Genomic DNA, 26,205 nt, shown 5'->3' on the forward strand with positions numbered 1-26,205 from the left:
TTTGTGCAAATGTTTTTTATTGAAAACAACATTTACATATACTGTAGTGTTCAATTTCACACTAACATTCTCACTTTGAGCAAATAATCTCTCACACAATGTAACACTGTCCATCAATAAAAGGGTGAAAGAAATACTGACGAGGTCCTGATATATTGACGAGGGGCGGAGAATTCTCATCAGCTGTGCGTGTGCTTGGCCATCAAGTGGTATTTCAGACTGGACGTGCTGCGATGATAGCTCAGTTCACAACGACAAAACACACAGATCACTTGGTCTTGTCAATTGAACCATTTGGCCACTTTTTTAAAATTAAACTTTCCATTCTGAATCTTATTGGCATCCATTTAGGCGTCTTGCACTCATCATTCATCCACTCAAAATGTAACGTTAAAGGGGGTCACACACTGGACGAGAAGCGAAGCATGCGGCGTGCCTGTTGTTTTGTTTCCAGTCTAGCTAGATCCGGTGGTGTTGTAGTTTTACTAACGTTACTAGTTGTTGCAAAAGCATGTGAAAAAAAAACGACAAAGTTTGCTAGGCGTTAATCGCGCGATAAAAAAAATTGACGCCGTTAAAATGGGTTTGTGTTAATGCCGTTAATAACGCGTTTAACTGACAGCCCTAAATATTAAACATTAGAGAGTTCCAACATCTTTATCCAAGTTGAACTATAAGGTGACGCTCTTCAGCTTCATCCACAGTGGAAGAAGTACTCGGCCTCTGACTGATCACCTGAAGGAAAAGGAAGATGTTCATGATTCGTACAACAATGGAAACCTGTATTAAATCTGAATAAACAATGTGCATCACTTGATCAAAGCATTCAACACTGGCATATTAAATCTTACTTGTTTGGTAGTAATCGTACACTTTAATCACAGCTGGCTTGAGATTCTTCACTTGAAGAACCTGTTTCGTTTGTATCTGGTAATTTACTGGAATATTTTGTGGGATCTACAGGAGGAAACAAACTCATCAGTCATGGACATTATGGATAAAACGTTTATGAATCAACATAAGACATAAAATCATATGAATGTTGCTGTTTTCTCACCTCCTTCAAATACACAATGACACGATCATCTTTAGAATCAACCCGTTCCACAGGTTTTCTGTACATTCCGGAAGAATTTTTAAGCTGTGGGGAAAAAGTGCTGGTTAATTTCTAAAAAGAGAAACTCTAGAAATGTGTACACATTTTGTGATGAATCACTCAAACGCACCATTGATGTATCAGCTGTGAATCCAGATAAGAGTTTAATATCCACAATGACCATGTTAGTCCTTTCCTGTAGACCATCATATCTGGAAAACAGCAAATGAAAAGGTTCTTATATGCCTCACTTAAAGTCCTCCTGTGGTGAAAATCAAGCTTTTAATGTTGTTAATATGTGTATGTGGTGTTTTTAATATGCTTTAAGACAAACCACGTGAGAATTCACAACTCAACACCATTTCTGAATATTTTCTCCTTAAAACAGCAGTGAATCAAAGACAGTCTCAAAAACACGGTTTGAAATCGCTGGTGTTTCTGACGTCACAAACTACCTTGCAACCAATCAGATCAACGTGTGATCGTCAACAAGTGGATCTCTGAGCTACTATGAGTGAGTGGAGATGTAAGAACTGATTTTCCCGTTAAGACAAAAGCTGAGATAAAAACTCACCCTTGCAATAAAGCAACAAAGCAATAAAACGCACCCTGGACAGAAGATCGCGCAGGACATTGTCCTGTCCAAACTTTTCTCCTTCCTTATCTCTGCATCCCCCTCTCCCTCCTCCCTTCCTCTCCCCCTGGGTCAAGTCACCAAAAGTTCACTAAGAATGTCTATATATCATATATGATGTATCTTGTGAATCTATTGTTTTTCCTATTCATGTTTGGTGTCATTTGAAATGTCTCAGTGCGATTGGTAAAATGGTCTTAATTTCATTGCAGTCATTGGTTTAATGAGAAAGATTGAGAACTTAGGAGACCTGTTCTCCTCTTTGGGTGATGTCTCCTCAAGATATCTCCTCTCTCCCCCGAAACCAGGTGTTACACCCTGGGGTACATGAAGTGACCCAAAATAACCCTAAAAAATATTGATACAACCCTTTTGTTCTGGTCTGGGTATTTAAGGCTAGGTGACAGAGCAGTCTTTGAGAACCTGTAACCAGGGAAAAAACCCATGTATTGCTGTGTCAGTGTTTTCTCAAGTCTTACACTTGGAAAACACTCACACCACTGTGTGTCTCTGTCAGGAATGCATTGCTTACTTTTAGAGTCATCTTTGAGTAACTGATATCATGTCTTCATAATCAATATTTATGATTATTTTCTAATAAGAAACACGATCTAAATTTGATTATCATTTGAAATTGGAGTCAGATTAAGCGTAGAGCTACAGTAATATTGAAACTAAATTCCAATAAATTAAGTGAACTTCACTGGAGCGCTGAAAAGACATACATGCATTATCCCTTCGCCCTTACCGTTGGATTTCCGTCGTTGGGCCAATGGGTGGTCTTTATAGAGGCGGGGCTCATTTACATATTCATAGAACCGCGTATACTAAACGAGGCAAAGGTGTAGAGTTACATTCAAGCTCTTTTCAGGCATGAAGGAAAAAACGTTTAAATGTCATTTTGGTGATCAAAGATGAGTTTTAAGGGATACAATTATTGACTACAGGGGGACTTTAAATACAAATTCTCTTACTTGACAGTGAAGTTCAAAATGAAATTTTGTCCCAATGTTTTGCAATCTCCCTCAATCTTAGCATCAATGCTCAATGTTTTAGCTTCAGTTGGAGTGGGAATGTTGTAGAACTGAGACATCTGAGAGAGTCAACACAAAGAAAAACACATTCATAAATCATCTCACAGCAGAATAACCAAAATGCCAAGAGAGAAAGTGAGTGTGAGTAAATGAAGCTGAACACACTACAGACCTGCACAGACACACAGGCTGAGCCCTTCACTTCAATGCTGTATGTGGCTGGAAGTTTCTGCAGCTGCTTCTCCTGGTACAGTAACATGTTGTCCTGATTGACATTAAAGTGGAGAGTGTCTCCTGCTGACCGTACCGTCACTGTGCTGGAGCCGTCAGAGCTGAACACTTTGGTGGCGTACAAAGACAGAGCCTGAAGAGCCACCACTGTGTCCTGGGAAATAAATGTGGTATGCCACTTTTACTCATTCACACCAGCAATAATGTGTTTGATTGAAGAGGTTTGAATAACCTGTGTGGAGGAGAATCCTCCATAAGCATTCTGCTGTTTCACAAGCCAGCTAACAATCCTGTTAGCATAGCGCAGATCAGCTGTAGTGACTGAATCTGCCGTGAGAACAGCAAGCAGCACATATGAGCTGATCTCCACTGCCAGAGAATCAGAGTCATCAGCAGAGCCAGACTGAGACCAGTGGAGAGAAGAGCCTTAAGGACAAAAGACACACGCGTGACTCAAGGAGCATGATTAAAACAAAAAGGTAACACTTTAGAAAACTGTTCCATCATTAATGAATAACTTCACAGAAACAAATGAGTAACACACTATTAACATTCTAGTTACTATTATTATTATATCTGTGGAATACTTGATTCTGATTGGTCAATAGCACCATCCAGTGGTGTGTTATTGCTCGATAACAACCGTTGAAAACACAGGCTCAACGGGCTTTCTTCATGGAAGTTTTGCTTTTGGTGAACTAATAAAATATTAAAACTCAGTTGAATCAATATTTTGTGTGCGGTTATTTAATTATGCCAAATTATTGATTTGAGATGATTATAATTAATTAAAATTAATTATTTATGTGGTGAAATGCTGTATAATAAGTGGCATGACTGTATACCGTATCTCTTAAATGTCCGTCTAGTTTAAACTTGTTGGTCTAGCAATAGTTCTCAACGCGGAACCTTTGCCTTTAAAAAGCTAAAATTTTGAATCAGATCAATATTTCATGTCTAATTATTTACTTATGTGACAAGTAGTCGTGTAATAAGTGGCATAATGCACATCCAGCCGGTTGTTATCTCAGAATAAACCCCTTCTGGCTCTACTACTACTTTTTTTATAACTCACAGAGGACTACAAAGAACTACTGTATACAGGTTCATAATTAATGTTAATAATCCATAATGTATAATATAAGATAATGGTAATCCACTAGTAATGACTCAAGTGTTACTACATCCTTCTAAAGGAACTACTAATAATTTGGATCAGTATTTTAAAGTGAAGATCATGGGAACACACTAGTAATGACTAGAATGTAGTTACACAAACGTTAATAGTGTGTAACTCATTTGTTCCTGCGTAGTTATTCATTAATGATGGAACAGTTTTCTACAGTGTTACTAAAAACATTAGTAGTCACAAAAAACAACAGAAAGTCATCAGAAACAAACCTCTTACCATCTGAAATAGCAACATCTTCCAGTTTCTTGAAAAGCTGCTGTCGAGTGTCCGTGTCTCTAGCCAGACTGAAAGTGTAGGCGAGCAGGGCAGTGGTGTAAGTGTTATTGACATCCTCAATGATGGACCTCAAGCATGACAAACCTTTACTGACGACAGGATCCTGTGACAAAAAAACACAGAGGAATAGACGCTGTGAGTGTCATTTTTTACAGTTTTACACTGTAAAAGGTGTTCAGTTCACTTAATTTTTTTTAGCAAACCCGTTGCCTTAGAATTATTAAGTAAATAAACTCAATTCTTAACTGTAAAAATTAAGTTATGTGAACTTGATAATTCCACATTACTTAATTTTTCGATTAAGCATAAGCTTAATACTTACTTAATTTTGAGGCAACAGGTTTCCTCAATTTTTTTAAAAGTTAAAGTTAAAATCAAAATGACCCCATGATTTAAAGTGGAGAAAGAAGAAAGAAGAAAGTCATATACACCTAGGATACGTTGAAGGTGTGTAAATCATGGGGTAATTTTCATTTTAAAGTGAACTGCTCCTTTAAGTCAACTGATCACTTTTAACAGTGTACCATGTTTCCTACAGATGAACTTACTGTGACTGGAGTTTCCAGTTCAAGCAATGATGCAGAAATGTAGGCAGTCATGGTCACATCATCATTCACCCCACCCTAGAATTTATTAGAAATAAAGGATAAATAAAGCAACACACTCAAACCACTGAAGGAAAGTTCATCTAGACAAACTGTGATGTTGGCTTGAGAAAGTCTGAATAAAGACGATAGATAGAGATAGATAGAAGATGACAGACCTTCATTCTGTTGTTGAACAGTGTTCCCTGTTGGATAAAACAGCCGTCTGAATCCCGTCTGCTTATTAACCAGTTCTTTGCACTCGGAATAATTTTTGGATCAATAAATATGTATTTCTGTGCTTTGCCAAAGGACCTCAGCACAAAGGCAGTCAACCTGATGGTGTGGAAGATATAGTTAAAAAATGTCCTCAGGTGTTTCAATGAATTCCATCCATCATAAATCTCAAAACAAGTCATTTGAACTGAGACAAATTTTTAAATGTGTTAATTGGGTTTATTTTTGTAGATTACCTTGATAGTATTTCTGTTAACAATAGTAATAGTGAAAATACATTTACCATGTATTCCCATCACCATAACCAAATGTGCTGTATGATCCATCCAAATGCTTGTAGTTCATTTGTCTCTGGTATCCTGTTTAGTGTGATAATGGTTAACACTTCAACAGTTTGTTTGGGTGACTCAATAGCCGCGTTTCCACTGTTGGGCGTGCTAGTGTTAGTGCGTACCAGGGCCAGCCGCGTTTCCACTGTCACTTCCGGGGCTTGATCGGGCCTCGGCTAGGCTTCCTCTGGGCCAACGGCCAGGGTTTTTTGGCCCGCCAAATACCTTGGTCCAAAGTGGGCCAGCTCAGGCTAAAGGAGTTGTTATGAACAGAGGCGGAGTTTACCTGAGTCTAGAGACGGCAGCGCCATGGATGATTTCACATACCAACTATCTATCTATCTATCTATCTATCTATCTATCTATCTATATACACACACATATATAACTACATATAACTGTATTGGGACTGTCAATGGAGAGAGGTCTAAAGCTTCTCAGGTCTAAATTTGGTGTAAAAAAATACAGACAAACAGAAACAGATGTGACTGTCCCCTTTCTTTTGTAAAATAATGGTAAATACCACTTTATTGCAGTGTGACTACGGTAATGTGCAATCTTGACATTTAAATGTATCCCTTATTATTGTAAAACTGCGGTAAAACATTGATGCTTGGGTTATAAATCTTTCAGTAAACAACATAAATTCCAACAAACGGCTGATTTTATCATGCTCGTTCTGCGATATCGCTAGTTCCAGTAATTTCTTTCCGATTAGTTTTCTGATAAAACTTCCATTTGTTGGTGAACTGATGGGTTAGTGAAGCGCTACAGAGCTTCTGGTCCGACAGTGGAAACCAACATTGTTTTGGGCTCGGTGTTACAGGTCCGAAGCTAGTAGCCCAGCCCGGCTCGTTTAAAGCACTGGCTCGCACTGGCCCGACAGTGGAATAACAGCTAATGTGACATTCAGGTGTGTTGAATAATGTATAATTTGGTATCAAACCATCTCAGTATTTTCTTGACATGATTTTGTCTCTCACCGCTCTGCAGGAAGCCTGTGGCTCTCTCTCGGATGGCCGAGGTGAGCTGCTCCGTGTTCTCCAGATACTCCAGAATGTAAATATTGGGAGAAAGAACAGCCATGTTTTGCTCTCCACAGCCGTACGGCATCCGTAATAATCCATGAATGTTCCTCAGTGCACGACCCAATATGTCGCCTGTAAACCATACACAAATGACACTCACTACATTTTATAAGTCTAAAGCCAATCTCCTCATTTCTGCTCATGTTTGTAAATGTTACCAATGACTGAAACAGAGGATCTGGCTGATCCCTCTATCACATCTTTAGGAAGAGTCAGAGCCACTTCCTCTGAGAGACTGTCACCTATGAACCAGACAGACAGAAACACATCAGTGATCAGCAGAGTAACGCTATAAACATTTTAATACCACATGTGAAGTCCCAATAATAATAATATAATCAAAAACATGAATTATTGTGATTCAAGCACTTTGGAAAAGGGGAGAAAATAGCCACAATTTCAAAATTTGGCACAGCTGAACAACTAAACTACAGTTGTCAGGAAAGGCTGACAAATTTCAACTTTCTCAATTAAAATGTCTGATACATATGAGTATATTTTGGCTCCCTCTATTGGTCCTCAAATTTGGTGTGTCCTCAAAATGTCCTCTATGCAATGTGTACTTATTTTCATGAAGTTGGAGTTTGTGTTTAGAAGACAAAGAGGGTTGCAGCATTATCAGCGCTTGTACACCAAAACATATGAAATATCTGCAGACTAACCCTTTGGACACAGTAACCAGCTGCGAGTCTCTGTCTTTTCAGTTCCTTCCGCCTGCAGCAGAAATCAATCACATCAACACATCATACATAAGCAGCATTAAGATCATGAGTAAATGATGACGTGTGCTGACCTGTACGAGCAGACTTCGTGTGACCGTGTCAATGCGTCCTCTCTCCGGGACACTCACAATCTCATTGTCACACACAGTCTGGGACGCCTCTGCCTCTGCACTGACTGTAATATTCAAGACTCCTACAACACAAGACATACGTGAATATACAACTGAGAAACAGTCGCGTTTCCATTACCCTTCAAATTGAGCAAATTAAAAAATACAAATTAAGTTTCCCCTTTGTAAACCATTTCAGAAAAAGAAAAAAAAATGTATGCTTTTCAGTTCGAAAAAGGAATATTTCGCAAACTACAATGGAAACATAATTTTTTCATCTTGCGAGAAGCCAAAATTATGGCGACGGATGTTGGTAGGTTTACGTATATCGCAGTCACCGCACTAGTCATTATTTTTAATCGAAGGAGACGTAGGCATGTTATCCAAGCTTTAATGGCAAGGAAAGTGCCTTTACTTAGGAGCGAAATATTTAGCAAAATATTCCCTTTTCGAACAGCCTGAAAAAACCCCCTCATGCGAGCATAAAAACATTGTATTTTCAATGGAAGTTTTTGCGAAATTGACGTCTTTCCAATGGGTGTATTTTCAATTCGTGCAATTTGAAGGGTAATGGAAACGCGGTGAAATTGCATGTTTAACATTTACATTAACATCTTCCCTTGCCAATAATGCTTGGATAACACGTCTACGTCTCCTTCGATTAAAAACAATGGCTAGTGCGGTGATTTTTGGAATGACTTATCGCGAGAGGGAAAAATAACGTTTTAGTTGCATAACATCGGTTAATGGAAACGCCATCATTTTGCAATAGTTTTTTTATCAACATTTAAAAAAACATTGCAAAAGTTTTGTGCAAATCTGTAATGAAAAGGCAGCTACTGATTCAGACTGGAAAACTCACCAAGAACAGAGGGAGTGAGGATCCATTTAAAGGTTTTTCTTCCATTAGCACATAGACAGGATGAATACTGATCATCAGAGGAGGCTTTGAGAGTGTAGTCTGAGGAAGGAGCTGGAGTCACTTTAACCTGTCAATCAAACACACATGATTAGTGGCATATTTGATATGATTTGATTAGAGTGCGTCTGAAATCTCACCATGATGCACTTGGACAGATAGTTGAAGACAGTGGCCTTCAGCTCAAAGATCTCCCCGCGGATGATGGAGTAAGGCAGAGAGAGCTCTAGGAAGAAGGGCTGGAAAACTGTCAGCTGAGCAGGAGGAGCCAGACCCAGACCTTCAGAGGACAGGCAGAAGGCCTCCGTCTCCCAAGAGGTGATGGTGTCAGGAACCGTGACAGGAACCTGAGCTGATCCAGAGTCCCTGTGGAGGAATTACAACAATAGGCATATTTGATTCTGACTCAGCCATTTTTCCTGTAATAAATGACAACATTCAGCACACAGATGATGCAAAAAACTGGATTAAGAATCTGCAAAGCAGGCAAGGTATTAATAAGAATAAGTAATAGGATAAATATGATGTTAAATGTACTGATTATGCTTTAAATACCCCACTTCAGCAAGTTCCCAGATCCAAGTTTCTGGAAAGACAGTTCGAACTGGAGAATCAGGTGTTTCAAATAGATATTCATTCCTAGAATCTGAGAGAACATCTGACCAATAACAAGAGCCTGGAAAAAAAGAGTACGTCAAAATGATCAATTCTATATCCAGTCATAAGTGAATAGAAAATGGAAAGCAGATCATTATTTTAATACACATATTTTAAACGTTTCAGTTTATTTCGTTTTCATTTTAGTTTTAGTATTTTAAGGCTGCAAATGTGTTAATTTTATTTTACAAAATTTATATAGTTTTATAGATTAGTTTGTCCTACCAATATTAACACTGATTCAAAGTTCACTAATAACCCTAGAAATTTTTTTGTCTTTTCCTACTACATCCTTATAATTGTGGAATTGTGCAAGTTTCACAATTTCACAAATTGAACATATTTAATTTTTTGAAATATATTTCATAACAAGCACCAACATATTAAAACATTACAGCTTGGATTGTAATAACAGTAAATGTACCTACCAAAATTACACACAGGGAGTTCCACAAACAAATTTGTTGCCATCTTCAATCCCACTTTCTGCCAAATGGCAATGATGAACCACAATAAAAGTCAAGAAAATACAAATTACTTTTAAATGTCAGTATAATCATAAAGGCTTTTTATACATTTACTTACACATGTGCAGTATATACTCTTCCAATCATTATCTACTGCACTGCCACACATATAATCCAACTGTTACCTTTAAGGATTCATAAGTGAATGTGTAACTCGAAAAACGCGGACACGGACACTCGTCATCTTCAACAGTCCAAGGGTAATTTGACCACGATTGCACTGGCAGCAGGCTGAAGATCTGTGACGGGACCATGTTCACACACTATCAGTATGATTTCTAAATAATACATGTATTTCCAACGAAAATGTATTTCCAATTTGGTGAGAAAGAATGAAGATTAATGCTAAATTTCCTGAGATCAAAATGTCAGCTGATGGATCAAAGCAGCAATAAGTAAAGTCTGTTATCATTAGATTCACACTGTAGATTCCCACTATGAAGACACACATTTAATCAACACTGAATCTTAAAGCATCTAGACCTTGTCAGCATCCAGACGTTCTCCTGACTTCAGGATCAGGACGCTCTGATCTACAGCACTGAGGCCACACAGTGAACCAGGCTGAGCTGAGAGCTGGAGAGTGTTTTTCTCACCGGGAACTGCTTTAGCAGGAGAAAACTGCAGAGATACCTGTGACATACAGGGAATAGGATTTATTTTAGCAATGAGTCAGTAATACAGTTTAAAAAGGTTAATTTCTAAAGCTACAATGCATACCTTGTTTTTGAAACACTTTTCAATGTTGAAATCTTTGCTACTGGCCACAACAATTTCTCTGGGCGGAAAAACACAGTACGCCAGAATCTGCATTACAGGAGACAGATCTGCACTAATAGACAGTTTGAACGACATTGAGCCCCTTGCTCCATCAGAAATCTTCACTTCAATCTTCTCATATCTATGATGAACAATCACTCCTCTGGACAAGACCTGAAACAGACAGATGACACTCTGATAACAAACTGACTAGTGCAGCCAAATAATACTGTTAAACAAAAACATCTCTGTGATAATGTACATACTGCACATGTTCTCACCATATAGACAATGTCAGTTTTGAAGTTTTTAATTGTCTCTCCAACAAAATAATACTTGATGGTGACGGTAAATTCAGAGTCACACTTTAATGGTTGTTCAGTATTCTCTATAATCAATTCACTTCGTGATGGGGTGTATAGAGAGTCAGGTTGGATGATATGGACTGTTTTTTTATCAGCAACGATGTAAGGCTTGTTGTCATGGTTGTAATAATGGACCTTTTGATGAACACTTGCCTAGATTACAAAAAAACTGAAATAACTCATGTAACTCTTCAGGCAATACAAAAGAAAACTAAGTGAACACAAAATATCTTACTATTAGAAAAATATGACTTTTAGAATGACTGGATGTATTAAGAGAGAAGTTGGCCAGTCCATCGCTGTCTGTAGTGAGATTTAGGAGCAGTTTTGTGGACCAAGTTTGACCCTCCATAAGATAAACCTTTTTGTTTTGAATTGGTGCACCTTTGAAATTTGAGAGTTTTATCTGTTGAAAATTTGAAGATTTGAAGGAATAAATTAATAAATAATTCTGTACATATCAATGATGTTAAACTGAGACAAACAGATTTTAGACGTACTTTTCCTTCAATAACTGATCCGTGTTCATATGTTTTGAGCAGGTCAGTAAATGTGACTTTACCAATTTCATAAGTGAGAGATACAGATTCAAATTTTGTCATGGTGATCTCTGTAAATAGTCAAAACACCTACATAAATACTTGTTCAAATAAAAGTAAAAGGTCAAAAATGTGAAATTCAAGACGTGTATGTAACAGAGATCTGACCAAATTAAACAGCTCACCTGTTCCTTCTTCTGTAACCATTGCCTCAACATGAAGAGAATTCTGCATCACATGCCGTGGATACCTGTGAAACCTACGACCATTTACCAGTGTGAAGACGTCAAAAAAATATGATGGATCTAAGGTATGGATGGCACAGCCTGTCTGTTTTATCTAATTATGAACACAAACATAACTATTAACTGAAGAGTGGTTTAATGAGATAAATGGAGGAAAGATAATGTACTGCGTTTCAACTCACATACCTCAATGGTTTCCTCTAAACACCCTGGATTGATGGGAAGGGAAATATCAGGATCTGTGTATATGGCATTGAAGGGCCAATTATTACGGCACACTTTCACCCGTGATTTACCAGGTACAGGCTGTCCGTAAGTGTATCTGTGAGAAAGGTACAAGCAACTGATCTACAGCCCAGGGTTGAGTTAAGCAACTAATATATTAGGATGGGGGGTTAAAGTAAGAAACTGACCCAAGAGTTAAATAAATAATAATACAATTAACAATTAAATGAAAGTGTGAATGGAAGAGCACTTTGCTTTATTAATGCAGGAAATAAAAAGAAACCACTCACTTTCCGCAAACCTCAATTATCAGTTCTTCTTCTTCAACACTTACTTTATTTGGGCTTTTTACAGTAACTTCAAACTTAGGCAAAACTAGAAGTCAGAAGGCAGAAATCAGAGTTATTAGTACTCAATTTATATATTAAAAATTAAAATACAAACATATTATTGAAACTCTTCCCATGCAAAACTGCAAATTGTCTGTTCCCTTTCAAGAGAACTTGTGCTGTGTCAAAAGTTACGACACTATAGGTACACCTCTGCGTGATTGCGTCTTGAAGCACGTGTGAAATCAGTCCAATGGTGTGGCAGAACGTCATAGGCGGGAGACATCATGACCTGGAAGGTATAAAGCACCCCTGAACCAAACAATGTCAGCTTCTGTTTCTTCAGCAAGCGGTCTGTGTTACTCTATCTGTCATATGTGAGGTTGTGTGTCTATATATCAATATATATTTCCTCTCTCAGGATCAGGAAGCACACTCTGCGTTTTCTTCCGCCCTGAGTGAGTTAGTGTCTCACTCAGTAGTATCGAGTCAGTGGATATCACACAAGCAATGTGCATACTTTGCTCTACAGTTATGGTGGTGAAGAAGTCTGAAACCTCAGTCAATTATTCACTAAAGAAAGTGAAAGCAAAAACATCTGACACTGCATTAACGGTTCATATTCTTTCAGAGATGATGAGAGCTGAATCTACTTCAATGTGCTGATAATGGTATATAGGCCTAGGCTAATTGTCTTATTTTATTTGCTTAATATTTCTCTTGTGGCCCATATGTAGTGGAAAAATTAGAGTTGCTAATCTAAGCAATCTAATCTAACTAATCTTTTATTTTCCTCACAGCTCTTTGGTAATATAAAATTATTGTGTGGAAATCCTCTTCTGATCATCGTCTATCGGCGCATAAACGCACTGCATCTATCAACTGAGCATCGTCTATCGGCACAACCTGGTACGGGGGTTTTCGTGGGGCACTTCAAAAAAGCAGGTGGTGGCATTCCAGCAGGTCTTCCCTTGTCGATCAAAGGTCTCAACCTCGAAAGAGGTTATTAGAGCGGTCAGTTCAGCCGTTTCCTACCTGGAATCTGCTTCAGGATGCCAAACTGACTTCTCAAAATACACCAGATACCAGTCTCAAAAGACTGGTTTCCTTAGTAGACCAGACTTAGTAGAAAGGTTGCTGTCAGCATGGGACTTTCTGCCATTGGGTTATACAATAAAGAAAGAGTACAGAATTCAGTTTTGTTCTCGTCCTCACTTTCACTGGGTTCTGCCCACCAAGGTGGATCCAGAGCAGGCTCTGGTTATGGAACAAGATGTGAAAACTTTCTTGGAGAAGGGGGCCATAGAACGTGTTCCCCACCAGAATTCGGATTTTACAGCCGGTATTTCATTGTTCCAAAAAAGAATGTCCGATTTATTTGCACCATGTAAATCGTGCGGCCAAAAGCTAAAATTAAAAATGTTAACTTTAAAGCAAATCATGACTCCAATCAGGTCAGAGGACTGGTTTGTCATGATAGACCTCAAAGATGCATACTTCCACATATCCATCCTTAAACACCAAAGGAATTACCTCAGGTTTGCTTTAGGCGGCAAAACATACCAGTACAGGGTTCTTCCTTTTTGCCTAGCACTGTCAGCTCGCACTTTTCATGAAATGCCTGGATGCTGCACCGGCTCCTGTGCGACTCCAAGGCATTCGCGTGTTGAATTACATCGGTGATTGGTTGATATTAGCTCATTCAGAGCACATGGTGGTTCAACATCAAAATGTTGTCCTCGCTCATATGAAAGAGCAGGGGTTGAGGCAGAACGCAAACAAGAGTGTTCTTTCTCCAGTACAGAGATCCACCTTTCTGGGCGTTATGTAGCAGTTTGTGATGATGCAGGCACGTTTCTTTTTTGCACGCTTAGATGTCATCCTCTCAGCATTAATAGATCTGAAGCTAGGCCAGTCACTGCACTGTCAAACAGTTTTAAAAGATCCATTCCAATCCATTCCACACGATCAAGGTTACAATAAGATGTCTTCGTTACTTGACAATGTTGAGGAAACCATGGTTCATGTCCCAAGGCCCAGTGTTATGACTTCCTTGTCATCACGTGATGTTAATGACGGATGCTTCTCTCGTGGGTTGTGCTCATGCCCACTTTACAAACTGTCGCAACAGATCCTCACGTGGGCCCATGGAAAGTTATTGTCACTGAGAGCGGCATATTTTACTGGACGTCTGAATCAGGCAGCAGACGTCCTGTCGAGACAAGGGCTGAGGCCTGGGGAATGGAGACTTTACCCCGAGGTGGTGGGTGTGGAGAAGAGGTTCGGCCAAGTGGAAGAGGACATATTAGTGTCTCAAGAAACGACACACTGTCCGCTTTGGTTCTCTCTGACTCATCCAGCCCCACTGGTGTTGAATGCGATGGTACAGACATGGCCGATGCTACGCCTGTATGCAGTTCCCCCTTTCGCTCTGCTCCCGGGAATTCTCTAGAGAGTTTGCTGGGAGGGTGCCCATCTACTGTTGGTGGTTCCTCATTGGCCAACTCGCATCTGGTTTTTGGACTTGAAATCACACCTCTACGGCTCCTCTTGGGAGATTCTGATCAGGAGGGACCTTCTGTGTCAGGTTGGGGCTCAATATTTAACCCCCACAAGTTATGAAAGTTGTGGGACCAATTCATAGAGGCTGGTCTCACAATGGAGGTTTAGACCCAGTTAACTGCCCGGTTGGGACAGTGCTAGAGTCTCCGCAAGATTGTTTCTCTACACGATTAATCACCTTTTACACTCAAGGTTTATTTGGCCTCCATAGCTGTTTACCACACTCCTTTGAGCGGTGTATCCTTGAAAAGAGACCCATTAGTATCTCGTTTCCTCCGTGGAACCTTGAGGATTAGGCCTGCAGCTCACAAAAGGGTGCCAGCATGGGATTTGGCCTTGGCACTGGAGGGCCATTCGGCTGCTCCCTTTGAGCCTGTAAAGGAGGTTTCAGGAATATTTCTGACCTTGAAAGTGTCAGGAAGAACAGAGGACCCAAGAGCGAATGCAGGTAGTTTTAATATAAAAGAAAACAAAGGCAGTCAGCCGCCAGGCGGGCACAGAACTGGTTAACACAAATATTCTTGACTTGGCTTAATGAAACAGAAACAGCAGGGATCCGAGCTGGATAGCAGCGGCCAGCGAGGGTAACTCAGTCTTAGACTAGTAGTTGCTGGACGGTAGGTTGAGGAGTAGTCAAAGGCCACGAGCAGCAGGATGGCTGGGCAGAGCACAGTGTAAGCAGACAAGTAGACGAGACAGGATAAGACAAGACAAGGCAGGTATCCAGTAGAGGAATGGCTGAGTAGATGATAACGGTAGATAACACAGGAATGAGCCTTACAAAGCAACAATAATCTGCCACTGAAACAGGTCACCCAGAAAGGCGTACCCAGCATCCAAGCAGAGAATTAGTAAGTGAGTAGTCGAGGTTATCTCTCTTGCTTATGAATTGGCCGGTCAGCCTTCTCCCTTAGCTGTCTGGGCCCATTCTACTAGGAGTGTGGCGGCTTCTAAAGCCTTGCTCTCTGCGGCCTCTCTTCATGATGTTTGTGTTGCAGCAGGCTGGTCCTCTCCGCACACATTCGTCAGGTTCTATGATCTTGAGTTGTGCTCCAGACATTATTCACACTAGACAGGCACTGGCCAGTATGGCATAGTAGGCATTAACATTCCCATATTATTGTAACTTGATCAAATATTCCCTTGAAAGGGAATGCCTCAGTTACGACTGTAACCTCGGTTCCCTGAAGAGGGAACGAGATGCTGCATTGCGATGCTGCATTGCTCCACCATAACTTACTTCATGACTTCAGCCTATCAGAAGCTGACAATGTTTGGTTTAGGGGTGCTTTATACCTTCCTGGTTGTGACGTCACCCCCCATGATGTTCCGCCACACCATTGGACTGATTTCACACGTGCTTCAAGACGCAATCACGCAGACGTTCCCATAGTGTCGTAACTTATGACATAGCATATCATTCCCTCTTCAGGGAACCAAGGTTACAGTCATAATGAGTCTTTTTTATGACTTACCATATGGTTTCACTTCAAAATCATGTGAGATCTTCTTGTCACCAATAAAAGCCTTCAGTTTGTACATGCCTTGACAGGCCTCTGGGCTTAATTCATAAGAACGCTGCAAAATCCAACTTGTTGACGAAACATTTGTCCATTGGCCAATCTGGTTCGTTTTATTGTCCTGTTTAATAGCAAAGACACAGTGTAGATATTTTGTGACAGTCAGCTACACATATCCTGACTATCAATGAAGAAATATATAATTATTAGGGCTGTCACGTTTTATTCGATATTCGAATATGCATTCGAACATGATGAGAAATATCAGTAATCGAACTATAAATAAACTATTTTAAAATGCCATTTGTAGCACATTTTTTACAGTCTATGATTAGACTGTTTGTTTTTTATTTTATTGTTTGCCATCTCATCCAGTAGCAAGCGCTCTAAACGTATTGTAGCGTAGGCCCATGACCAAATCAAGTGAATAATAGCCAACAGCCACCCTGTTTTGAAAATGGAAGATAACCCACAGCACGGCCAGCCTGAGCGGACAATAGGTTGGTTTCACGTGACGTCACGCTGCTGCATAGCGAGAGCGTGAAATTCAGATGGAGGGCAGGAAGTGAAATAGCTGAGGATCTGCCGTCTGAAAAATGCCAATGTTTTGTGTAGTTTACGGCTGCTCCAATCGTTCTAATCTAGAAAAGGGAAAGGGTTTTTATAGAGTACCGAAGATTGTCACTCATAAAGGTGAGAAATGTAAAAAGCTCACAGAACAACGCCGTAAAAAGTGGATTTTTAACGTAAGTTACGCCTGCGGTCGGGAGGAGCAGAGTCTGTTAATGCCCGTGTCTGCAGCGACCACTTCGTCGGAGGTATGTTAGCTAGCCAACGTGTTTTTTGTGTCTGTGTTTATATAGCATTAGGTTGTCGTTAAATGCTCATTTACTTAGGTCTCATTTACACTGTCAGTGAAATGTGACCCAATCCCGATTTTTTGCTCATATATGAGACAGATCCGATGTGTTCTATGACAGTGTAAACAGGAAAAAAACTCATGCATTCGGATATTTCGAGATCGGTTTCAGGCCTCATTCATATGTGGAAATAAATTGGATATGTGCCAATGCGACTGTCATGTAAACAGGCAGATCGGATTTTCTGAGGCATTAGGCAACGTCTCCGCGGTTAAAGCCAATATTTAAACAATATGCTCCCACCAGTCCTGAGATCTCTCTCACACACAATAACTGAAGCATATGTGCAATGATGGCACTTTTCGTCCTCCTCCGCCTCATAATCATGGTGATGTTTGGCGAACTTCGCATACATCGCAGAGCTAGGATCAAGCATATTTCGCGTTCGCCCATCTGTGCAAGATAATTTAACCCTTTAAGCATGTGCGATGTTTCAGATAGTATGGCAAGTGTAAACACATGAATCGGATATGGGTCAGAGTTGAAAGAACGTGTAAACGGACGGTCAAAAAAATCGGATAAAGGTACAATATGGACACTCCGCAACGGTTTCCTCCATAGACGTATTCTCCGTGTTTACTTCCTGCCCTCCATCTGAAATCACCCCACCTTCGCGCGTCATCATAATCACGTGACTGAAACCCAGCTATTATGACCCCAACTCATCTAAAAAGTACTGTCTGGAAATATTTTGGGTTCTACACCGTAGATGGTAAAGTAACCATTAATGATAAGGTAGTTTGCCGAATTTACTTACTTGGGTATTTACTTAGGTTTACTTATGCATCCTCGACATCCAATCTTCGCGCTCACCTGTCGAGTTACCATCCAAATGCCGGAGTCAGAGACACAGCAGATGGCCAGAACATCGCCAGGCGTCCAACATCGTATGACTGCATACTTTCCTGCACAACCGGTCGGCACATTTTTTTCCATGTAGCCTAATTTTGTGATTGGCTATGCACTGTGGCACTTCATATAGATTAAGTTGATAACCTGCTGTTTCAAACATTAAGTAAAACATTTTTTTTTTTAGACAGGCTGAGTCCTGTTTATGACTGTCAGACTGTTAATGAATTTGTGATTGAATCTCCGTTACGGTGTTTTTTTTTTTTTTTGTACATATTCGAATATATTCTAATACATTGCTTGATATTTGATATCCGTTCGAATTTTATTTTTCTTAAAAGTGACAGCCCTAATAATTACCCTACTGAAAATACAATAATTGCAAATATAACTGAATTTCTAGTTTTAATCAGATTTAAAAGGTGTGTTTGTTATGACTGCACAGAAGGTTTTGTGTTCTTACCTCAAGAACCACTGTACTATACTGTGAAAGAGCAAATAGAAATTTAAGATTAAAAGCCAAAAATGTGTTTATTTATTAAACGTGTATTCAACAATGCAAGAGAAAATAAAGATGCCAGATAAACACATCAGACCTGCTGATCAAGGGGTGCAAAGTTTGTATCCATTGTAACAACTCTGAAGTTCACTGTAAAATAGAAATGTGTATTAAAAAACTTCACTTTTGATGTCTTCAGCTCTTATGTAAGGGACAATTGCTTACAGTCATATTTCTCTCCTGTAAATTACCAAACTGTGTGTGAACTGTATTAAGTGTCAAATACAGGACTGACAACTGTATTCTGCTGCTGGGTGAATGTGCCTTTTGAGCCAAATTTAACTAGCTGCCTGTTTTAGCCATAATGTTTGTTACAGCCCTGCCCCTCTTTTTTTTAACTTTAGTTTTTTTGTGAGAATTCTAGGACCGACTACTCCTTGGTGGGCGGGATTGCCCTAATGAAAACCAGCTGCACCTGTGGCAACCTATTTAAGAAGCTCCTGGATTTTGTCTAGCTCTCTCTCATTTTTTTTTTGTGTCTTTGTTACATATTTGTGTTAGGGCTGTATTTTATTACATTATCAGGTTAGAAAAGTTATAATATATTGTTATTATTAATTATAGTAGCTATATTATAGTCTTGTTATATTAATTAGTTAAGATTATTTGGATTGCTTTGGATTTTTGGATCTGGACTGGACTGCTTTTTGATTTGGATTGCCCTTTTGGATTTGTTTGCTTTTTGTGACCTCTTCCTTTTTCCTGGTAATGGAGCCAGCACTGGTTCAGAATGAATGAATTTGTCTGCTATTCCTTTGCAAGACAATAACGACAATGACAATGATAGTTATCAAACTCTCTGACTCTTGTGAAGTGTCCTCTTTATGTTATGACTTTGAGCCGGGTCGTAACATGTTACAAAAATGTCTGACAATTTGCTCCAGCTGACCAGTTAGAATCAAGTAGGCCTATCCCAGACAGCTATGAGGTTTATTACATGTAACGATTTATAGCAGGGGTGTCAAACTCCTGGAGGGCTTCAGAGTTTAGTCCAAACCCTGCTTCAACACATGTACCTGTAGTTTCAAGGTAGTTTTTGGGTAGCTTTTCTTATCTTTTCCTCTGCTCCTCTTTTCGGTTTACAAGTTTGTAAATCCATTGAACTGTATACTTCATACTCTTTTACCATCTACTGGTTTGTGCAACATTTGTTATCTTTGACCTGTGCTGCTACATCAGCTTGTTGCCTGATCATAGTGTGCTTTACTTATATGTGTTACATCAGCTGTGATCAGGGTTTAGATGTCAGTGACACCAGCATTATTTACTGAGCTTTAGCCTTTGAGACATTCACAGCTCACCTGTCTGTCCTGGAGTATAGATGGGTTTATCAGTCTGGATAAAAGTCAGAGTATGGTAAGGCTTGAACATGACTTTTCTCTCTTCAGTCGTCCTGAAAGTCTCTCCCTGAAGTTCAACCTTCATTTTCTGCACTGATTCTGCCTTGACCAGAGGAGCCTGATAAGAAATAATTTCCTGTATTCACAACCTGCCACAAAAACTAGATGCATTATGATGAAACATATTTGATAATATTCATTATGTGCATGTTTTGATGGCAAACCTTGAAGTTAAAGCAGCGATGAAACTCTTCCTCAGCTTTCTCCTGCAGCAGTAATGTGCTCTGGACACCATGAACCAGATGAATGTTCATGACAAGGCTTTCATTGGGCTTGAGAAGACTTGCACACAGTTTGGCCTCAGATCCCGAGTTTATCACTGCGGGAAACGTCACTATGAAATATCTGTCCAGAGAAAATGATCATACAATATTGCCTGAGTGGTTAGATGTAATAAGAAAAATAAAACATAAACTGAGAGGGAAAAAAATACAGTTAATTTACTATTTCTCAATTATATAAAAAGTGTGAATAAAAGAGCAAACTGCGTAATGAAGTCTGGTGACTTAATTCTTTATTTTTGTATGTTTATTCAGAGCAATATTGCTCTTAAAAATACACTGTCAGTAATTATAAATAATCGTGTGCCTTAAGTTGTCTTTCAAACAGTAAACCTCTACTGTGCAACACAGATCGGTTAAAAAAATACAGGAGAAATCATCAAGACTTACAAAATGACTATTGGTATATTAATAATTTATCCTCAGCAAAAACTGTTATAAACTTACGGTCCTGATGTTTGTCCATTGACACAGATCAGGAGGAAAGAGAGCAGAAGGAGCCCTTTCCAACAGCAGCCAATATTCAGAGTCATGATGACGAGCGATCATCCATGGCATGAGATGAACTGGACCGTCTCTTTTAAAGGGACTCTCATGCTAAAGGAGGTCCTTCAAAACATGTGTATTGATCATCTGATTAATGATTCAACCATGTAGGCACTGCAGTTCAAAAACATGTGCTAAATTAGATCTACTAAAGCCTTAGAAATACATTTGCGACAAATATTAAAAATAGAAGTCTGGCATGCAGTAAAAGTCAAGTCAAGTCAAGTCAAGTCACCTTTATTTATATAGCTCATTTTACAATACAGTTTGTTTCAAAGCAGCTTTACAGTCATAACAGGAAAATAATGCAACAAAGTTTGTTTTGGCTGAACTCCAATAGAGTTAAGAATGTCTCTAAATGCATCTTTTTCATTATCTACATGGATTTTAAAATGACCAACAATTAGGACTTTATCTGCAGCCAGTACTAACTCCGATATAAAATCAGTCATTTTTTTTGATAAAGTCTGTATGTTGGCCTGTATACAGTAGCCAGCACAAATGTAAAATGGGATTTATCACTTACACTAGATAATGTTACATAAAGCACCAACATTTCAAAATAATTATGTTTAAAAACTGAACCACAGGTTTCTGTCAAACACAACTCAACTAGATTATGATCTCTAATCATATCATTTACAATAAGTGCTTTTGAAGAAAGGGATTGAATATTCATCAACCCGAGCTTTATCATTTGTTCATCTGTATTATATCCGTTTTTTATTTGTTGAAAATCAATTACATTTTTATCCTTAAATTGGTTTGGGAGTTTCTTGTATTTAATAATTCAGGGAACAGACCCAGTCTCTATGTGATGATATCTACGTGAAAGAGGCTCTATGTGATGGGATCTGACTTCAGTGACGTGAGACAGCTAGAAGATGGACGGTTTAGCCCCAGATTGTCATGTTTGAGCTCTAAGATTTTGTGCCATATTACTAGAGAGAAGAGCAGCACCATCCCAGGAGGGATGAACACAATCTCTTTTTAACAGGTCAGATCTGCCCAAAAATTGTCTATGAAACCTATATTATTCTGCGGACACCACTAAGACAGCCAGCTATTGAGTGAGGACAGTCTGCTAAGTATCTCATCACTCCGGCGAACAGGAAGGGGGCCAGAGAATATTACCGTGTTTGACATCATACTTCTACTTTGTGGTTCTCGCATCCAAAGCAGTATCTAAAGCCCTTGCATTCTTACTATCCTTGAAATGCAAACGTGTTGTGCTGGCGATAGGGATTTAGATTAAAGGTCCCGTATTATGCCCCTTTTCACAAGATGTAAAATAAGTCTCTGATGTCCCCAGAGTGTGTATGTGAAGTTTCAGCTCAAAATACCCAACAGATCATTTTTTACAGCATGTTTAAATTTTAAATTTAAATTTTTAAATTTTCATTTTTTGGGGCACAGAAAAACATGCTGTTTTAGTGTGTGCCCTTTAAATGCAAATAAGCTGCTGCTGGACGACCCAGGGGGCGGAGCTTCATGAGCTCGCGCTCAGTCTCTCAGGACAATTTCATCTCACGGAATGATGATAATATCAGAAACTCTCAGTAACGGTGTTCATTTCGAGTCGGACAATAATGCCTACAGAGTCAGAGTGCAGCATAGAGATGAAACAGGTATAGTTTAGTAGTTTAATTATGGTTATTATAACGTATTTGTCATCTGCTTGTATGTATCCATTATTTATTAATAGCCTACAAGTCTGCTGTCTGAATGATGATCAAACATATACTGATGAGTTTAATAAAGTTTATTGTACATCACACAAAAGATGAAGCGTCAGTTTTACTTCAGAAAATCACCGTAAGAGCTGAGTAAACACAGTAAGTTATAAGAAGTGCGCAAGTACATAAACGAATTTCGGTAGAGTTGAGGGAGCATTCCTGTGGGCGGAGGTTAGTCAAAAAACGGTTCTAGTGACGTCATTAAAGAAGGAAGTAGAGGGATGTAGTCCAAACGGGCCGTTCGATGTAGGCGACTTCTGTTAAATAAAATATCTCGCTTGGCATTGAACTTTGAGCTTTATAATTTTACAGATATTATTTATGCTCTAACAGCAACATTACACACTAACTAAAGTTTGAAACATGGGATCACGAAGAACGGGACCTTTAAAGCTAGCGATGTCAGATCAATGTGAAAGACAATATTAGATCATTTCAGATATGTGACCCTGGATCACAAAACCAGTCACATGGGTACATTTTCTGAAACTGAGATTTATACAACATTTGAAAGCTGAATAAATAAGCTTTATATTGATGTATGGTTTGTTAGGATATGATAATATTTGGCCGAGATACAACTATTTGAATATCTGGAATCTGAGGGTGCAAAAAAATCGAAACATGGAGAAAATTGCCTTTAAAGTTGTCCATTTATGTTTGCGATTGTGCTGCATTCACTCACAAAAATAAATGTTTTATATATTTACGGTAGGAAATTTACAAAATGTCTTCATGGAACATGATCTTTACTTAATATCCTAAATCGATAATTTTGACCCATACGTATTGTTGACTATTGCCACAAATATACCCGTGCGACTTGTGACTGGTTTTGTGATCCAGGGTCACACACACACACACACATATATATATATATAGCAAAATATACATCATATCATCTGAACAAACTATACACACACACAAAAAAAAACTGAAAACCTGTTTTGTGAAAACAAACAACACAAATCAAGGGTCAACAATCCCCAACACCCACTCAATGAGAGTGAGAGAGTTCCAGTAAATGTTTGTTTATATTTGCAAATCGCTTGACCCCTTCCTATTATGGTGTCTGAAAAGATTTTATCATTAAAATAATTAAGTCAAGTAAATCTGGTAAAAGATTCATGTTCATGCAGTTCAATTAATAATAAATATTATACAGCATGAGGACCTACAATGTAAGAATAAGTCAGGAGCTGACTATTTCAACACGACAACTCAACACTTAACCATGGGAAAACATAGTCCAATATGTGAACTTGCAACAGAATACATTCTATATTATTTTACATTTATTTATTTACTTTTATTTCTAAAGAACTCTTCAGGATATGTTGGTGTGCTTTAAGCAGTCATTCAGTAATCACTTTTTTGACAATTCTACAGTTGTTACCTGGATGGGATGATTTTTTTTTATTAATTTACTTAAATTAGGACTATATTAGTGTGAAATTATTTGTAACATTTTTTATCTAAATATATATTTTTCAAATGTCATAAACTGTATATGTCAGGATTATTTATTATATATGACTCATATACATGATAAATTAATAATAACATTAATTAGGCTATGTAAGGGTGGATTTTCTGCAGTGGTTCAAGCTGCAAGACTGCCGAATGACTAAAGTCAAGACAAGTCAAGTCAAGTCATCTTCATTTATATAGCGCTTTTAACAATGTAGATTGTTCCAAAGCAGCTTTACATTGATAGGAAATTAAAGTAAAGTGTTCTGGCTTTATAGCAGCTCTAGAATAAAGTTATTGTCCAGCTAAAGTTAGTTTGATTGATTCACTTCCGTTGCAACGATCATTAGTTGTTAACTTAGGGGCCGCTAACACGACACCGATTTAACAGAAAACTCTTAAGTTCTTTCTGTGCAAACTTCAAAAACGCGAACCTGTGAGAACGCCGATGGTGTGCACAGAGAAGGACGGGAGAGGGTTATTGGCTGTGGACGGGGTCGGTCTGGGTTCCTGTGTGTGTGGAGCTGAGAATTGACTGCTGATACATTAGTTGTTGTCAGATAGTTGATCTAGAAAAGTAGGCGTTTCATTCAGGCAGCAGACTGTCAGTTGGCGGGGCGAGGTTAAGGACGTTTAGCCGAAGCCCAATCTGTCAAACTGACATCAGAGAAGGGCCGTCATTGCAGAGGGGAGGAGCATTTTCAGATTTTGATCAAAGATTACAAAGCCAAAAAATTGTTTGTATGGATTGACTTGCATGGATGAATTGTTCACCACAAAACTAATAATTTGCGCTAATAAAGTAAATATGATCAATTTTGATTTCACGTGTACTTTAAGTAAGTCACTTTTCGTCATACGTAGCAAATACACTATCGTCATACTTATGACTTTGACAGTCTAGTCGCCTGAACTGGGTTAATCAACCGTTATCAATACCAACAAAAATGTATCTTTTCGTGCACTGACTTCTGCCGTCGAATCAGCCCTTCAGCGGAACTGCTTCAGCGCCTGGCACTTCCTCGCCGTCAGCTGATAGCCGTTTCCCTGTGGCATCCGATGAGTATATCCTTTACAAAGCTTCTTTCTAAAAGAGCAGAGCGCGTTGTTGCAAATGCCGCTCCCCATCTGTGAGACCTGCAGGATTCCCCTGCATGTGTCTGACAGACACACTCGGTGTGCTGTCTGCCTCGGCCCTGAGCAGAAGTGTCAGATCCTGGTGTGGGCGAGGCACGCGGGGACTGGCCCGGCGTACACGTGCTTGAATCACCGCGTGCCTCGCCCACACCAGGATCTGACACTCCCATGCTGTTCGTCAAGAGCGATCAACGGCCCTCTCTCGAAGAGGCTGGACTCGTCTCTTTCGGTGGATTGGTGGAGGAGTTTGATGACGCAGTTTCCGTGGCGGCATCTGAGGGGGAGGATTGGTCTGTCTCCGCGGACCCCGCCCCTCCCTCTCAGTCTGAACGAGACGAGACCAGAGCAAACATTGACGCCGAGCTTCTCCGTGTCATTATTCGCACTGGAGCTGGGTCTTGACTGGCTTCCACTAGAAGCCGCCTCAACGCCCCTCGCCAGCGTGCCGCTCCATTCTTCCCAGAGGTCCACGATGAGCTCACGAAATCCTGGCATGCACCATTTTCAGAGCGAACGTGCTCTACTGCCTCTTCCACGCTCTCATCCGTTGACAGTGCTGAGGAAAAAGATTACGTGAAGCTCCCACCACTGGAGGAAGCGGTCACCGCCCATTTGTGTCCTCCCACTGCAGGCGGTTGGAGAGCAAAGGCCACGCACCCATCCAAGCCGTGCAGAACTTCTTCTGCACTTGCTGACCATGCGTACGCCGCCGCCGGCCAGGCCGCCTCTGTACTACACACCATGGCAATTCTTCAGGTGTTCCAAGCAAAGCTCCTCTGTGCTATGGATGAGTCGGGACCTGATCCAGACGCGATCCAGGCGCCACAGACCTGGCCCTGCGGGTGACTAAGACCACCGCTCAGGCCATTGGCCGTAACATGGCCAGCTTGGTGGTGCTGGAGCGCCATTTGTGGCTTAACCTGACAGAGATCAGGACAGGACTGCCTTCCTCGACTCGCCAGTCTCCACTACAGGTCTCTTCGGCCCTTCCGTTAAGGGATTCGCGGAACGTTTCACCGAAGCCCAGAAGGCATTTAGAGCTATGAAGCACTTCCTTCCAAAGCGCTCCAGCCCTGCTTCACGGCGCCCTAAGAGCACGCCGCAGCCAGCGAAACCAGCGCCTCAGG

At 39.8% G+C, this 26,205-nt stretch overlaps 2 protein-coding genes across 3 annotated transcripts in view; both read right to left on the minus strand.

Moving 5' to 3' along the window:
• LOC311090816 (alpha-2-macroglobulin-like) lies at positions 1–20,780 on the minus strand. 2 transcript variants are annotated; one of them, XR_014607955.1, is made up of 35 exons: positions 20,637–20,780; positions 20,073–20,253; positions 19,810–19,966; positions 18,546–18,598; positions 18,413–18,433; positions 16,136–16,301; positions 12,060–12,144; positions 11,731–11,866; positions 11,485–11,638; positions 11,261–11,370; positions 10,996–11,166; positions 10,677–10,913; positions 10,357–10,569; positions 10,120–10,269; positions 9,762–9,875; positions 9,538–9,595; positions 9,008–9,128; positions 8,593–8,818; positions 8,396–8,522; positions 7,495–7,616; positions 7,364–7,415; positions 6,860–6,943; positions 6,597–6,773; positions 5,568–5,643; positions 5,227–5,383; positions 5,012–5,086; positions 4,404–4,566; positions 3,228–3,421; positions 2,937–3,149; positions 2,705–2,823; positions 2,479–2,557; positions 1,227–1,308; positions 1,058–1,141; positions 852–957; positions 1–735 (listed from the first exon to the last, which is right to left on the minus strand). XR_014607955.1 is itself a non-coding variant. In XM_084126363.1 (34 exons), the coding sequence occupies exons 1-34, from the start codon at positions 20,720–20,722 to the stop codon at positions 695–697; spliced, it is 4,311 nt and encodes a 1,436-aa protein (XP_083982489.1). In that variant the 5' UTR covers positions 20,723–20,780; the 3' UTR covers positions 1–694. The 2 variants fall into 2 exon arrangements, 1 of the variants encoding a protein (XP_083982489.1); XM_084126363.1 differs by lacking the exon at positions 2,479–2,557.
• Positions 20,684–26,205, minus strand: part of LOC311090833 (uncharacterized protein) — a 27,072-nt gene continuing 21,550 nt past the window's right edge. The window contains exon 4 of the mRNA XM_084126390.1: positions 20,684–20,798. The gene's annotated coding sequence lies outside the window, so the exon portion shown is untranslated. The remainder of the gene's footprint in view (positions 20,799–26,205) is intronic.

Source organism: Abramis brama (assembly GCF_963993115.1).
Source record: "Abramis brama genome assembly, chromosome: 10".
NCBI lineage: Eukaryota > Metazoa > Chordata > Actinopteri > Cypriniformes > Leuciscidae > Abramis > Abramis brama.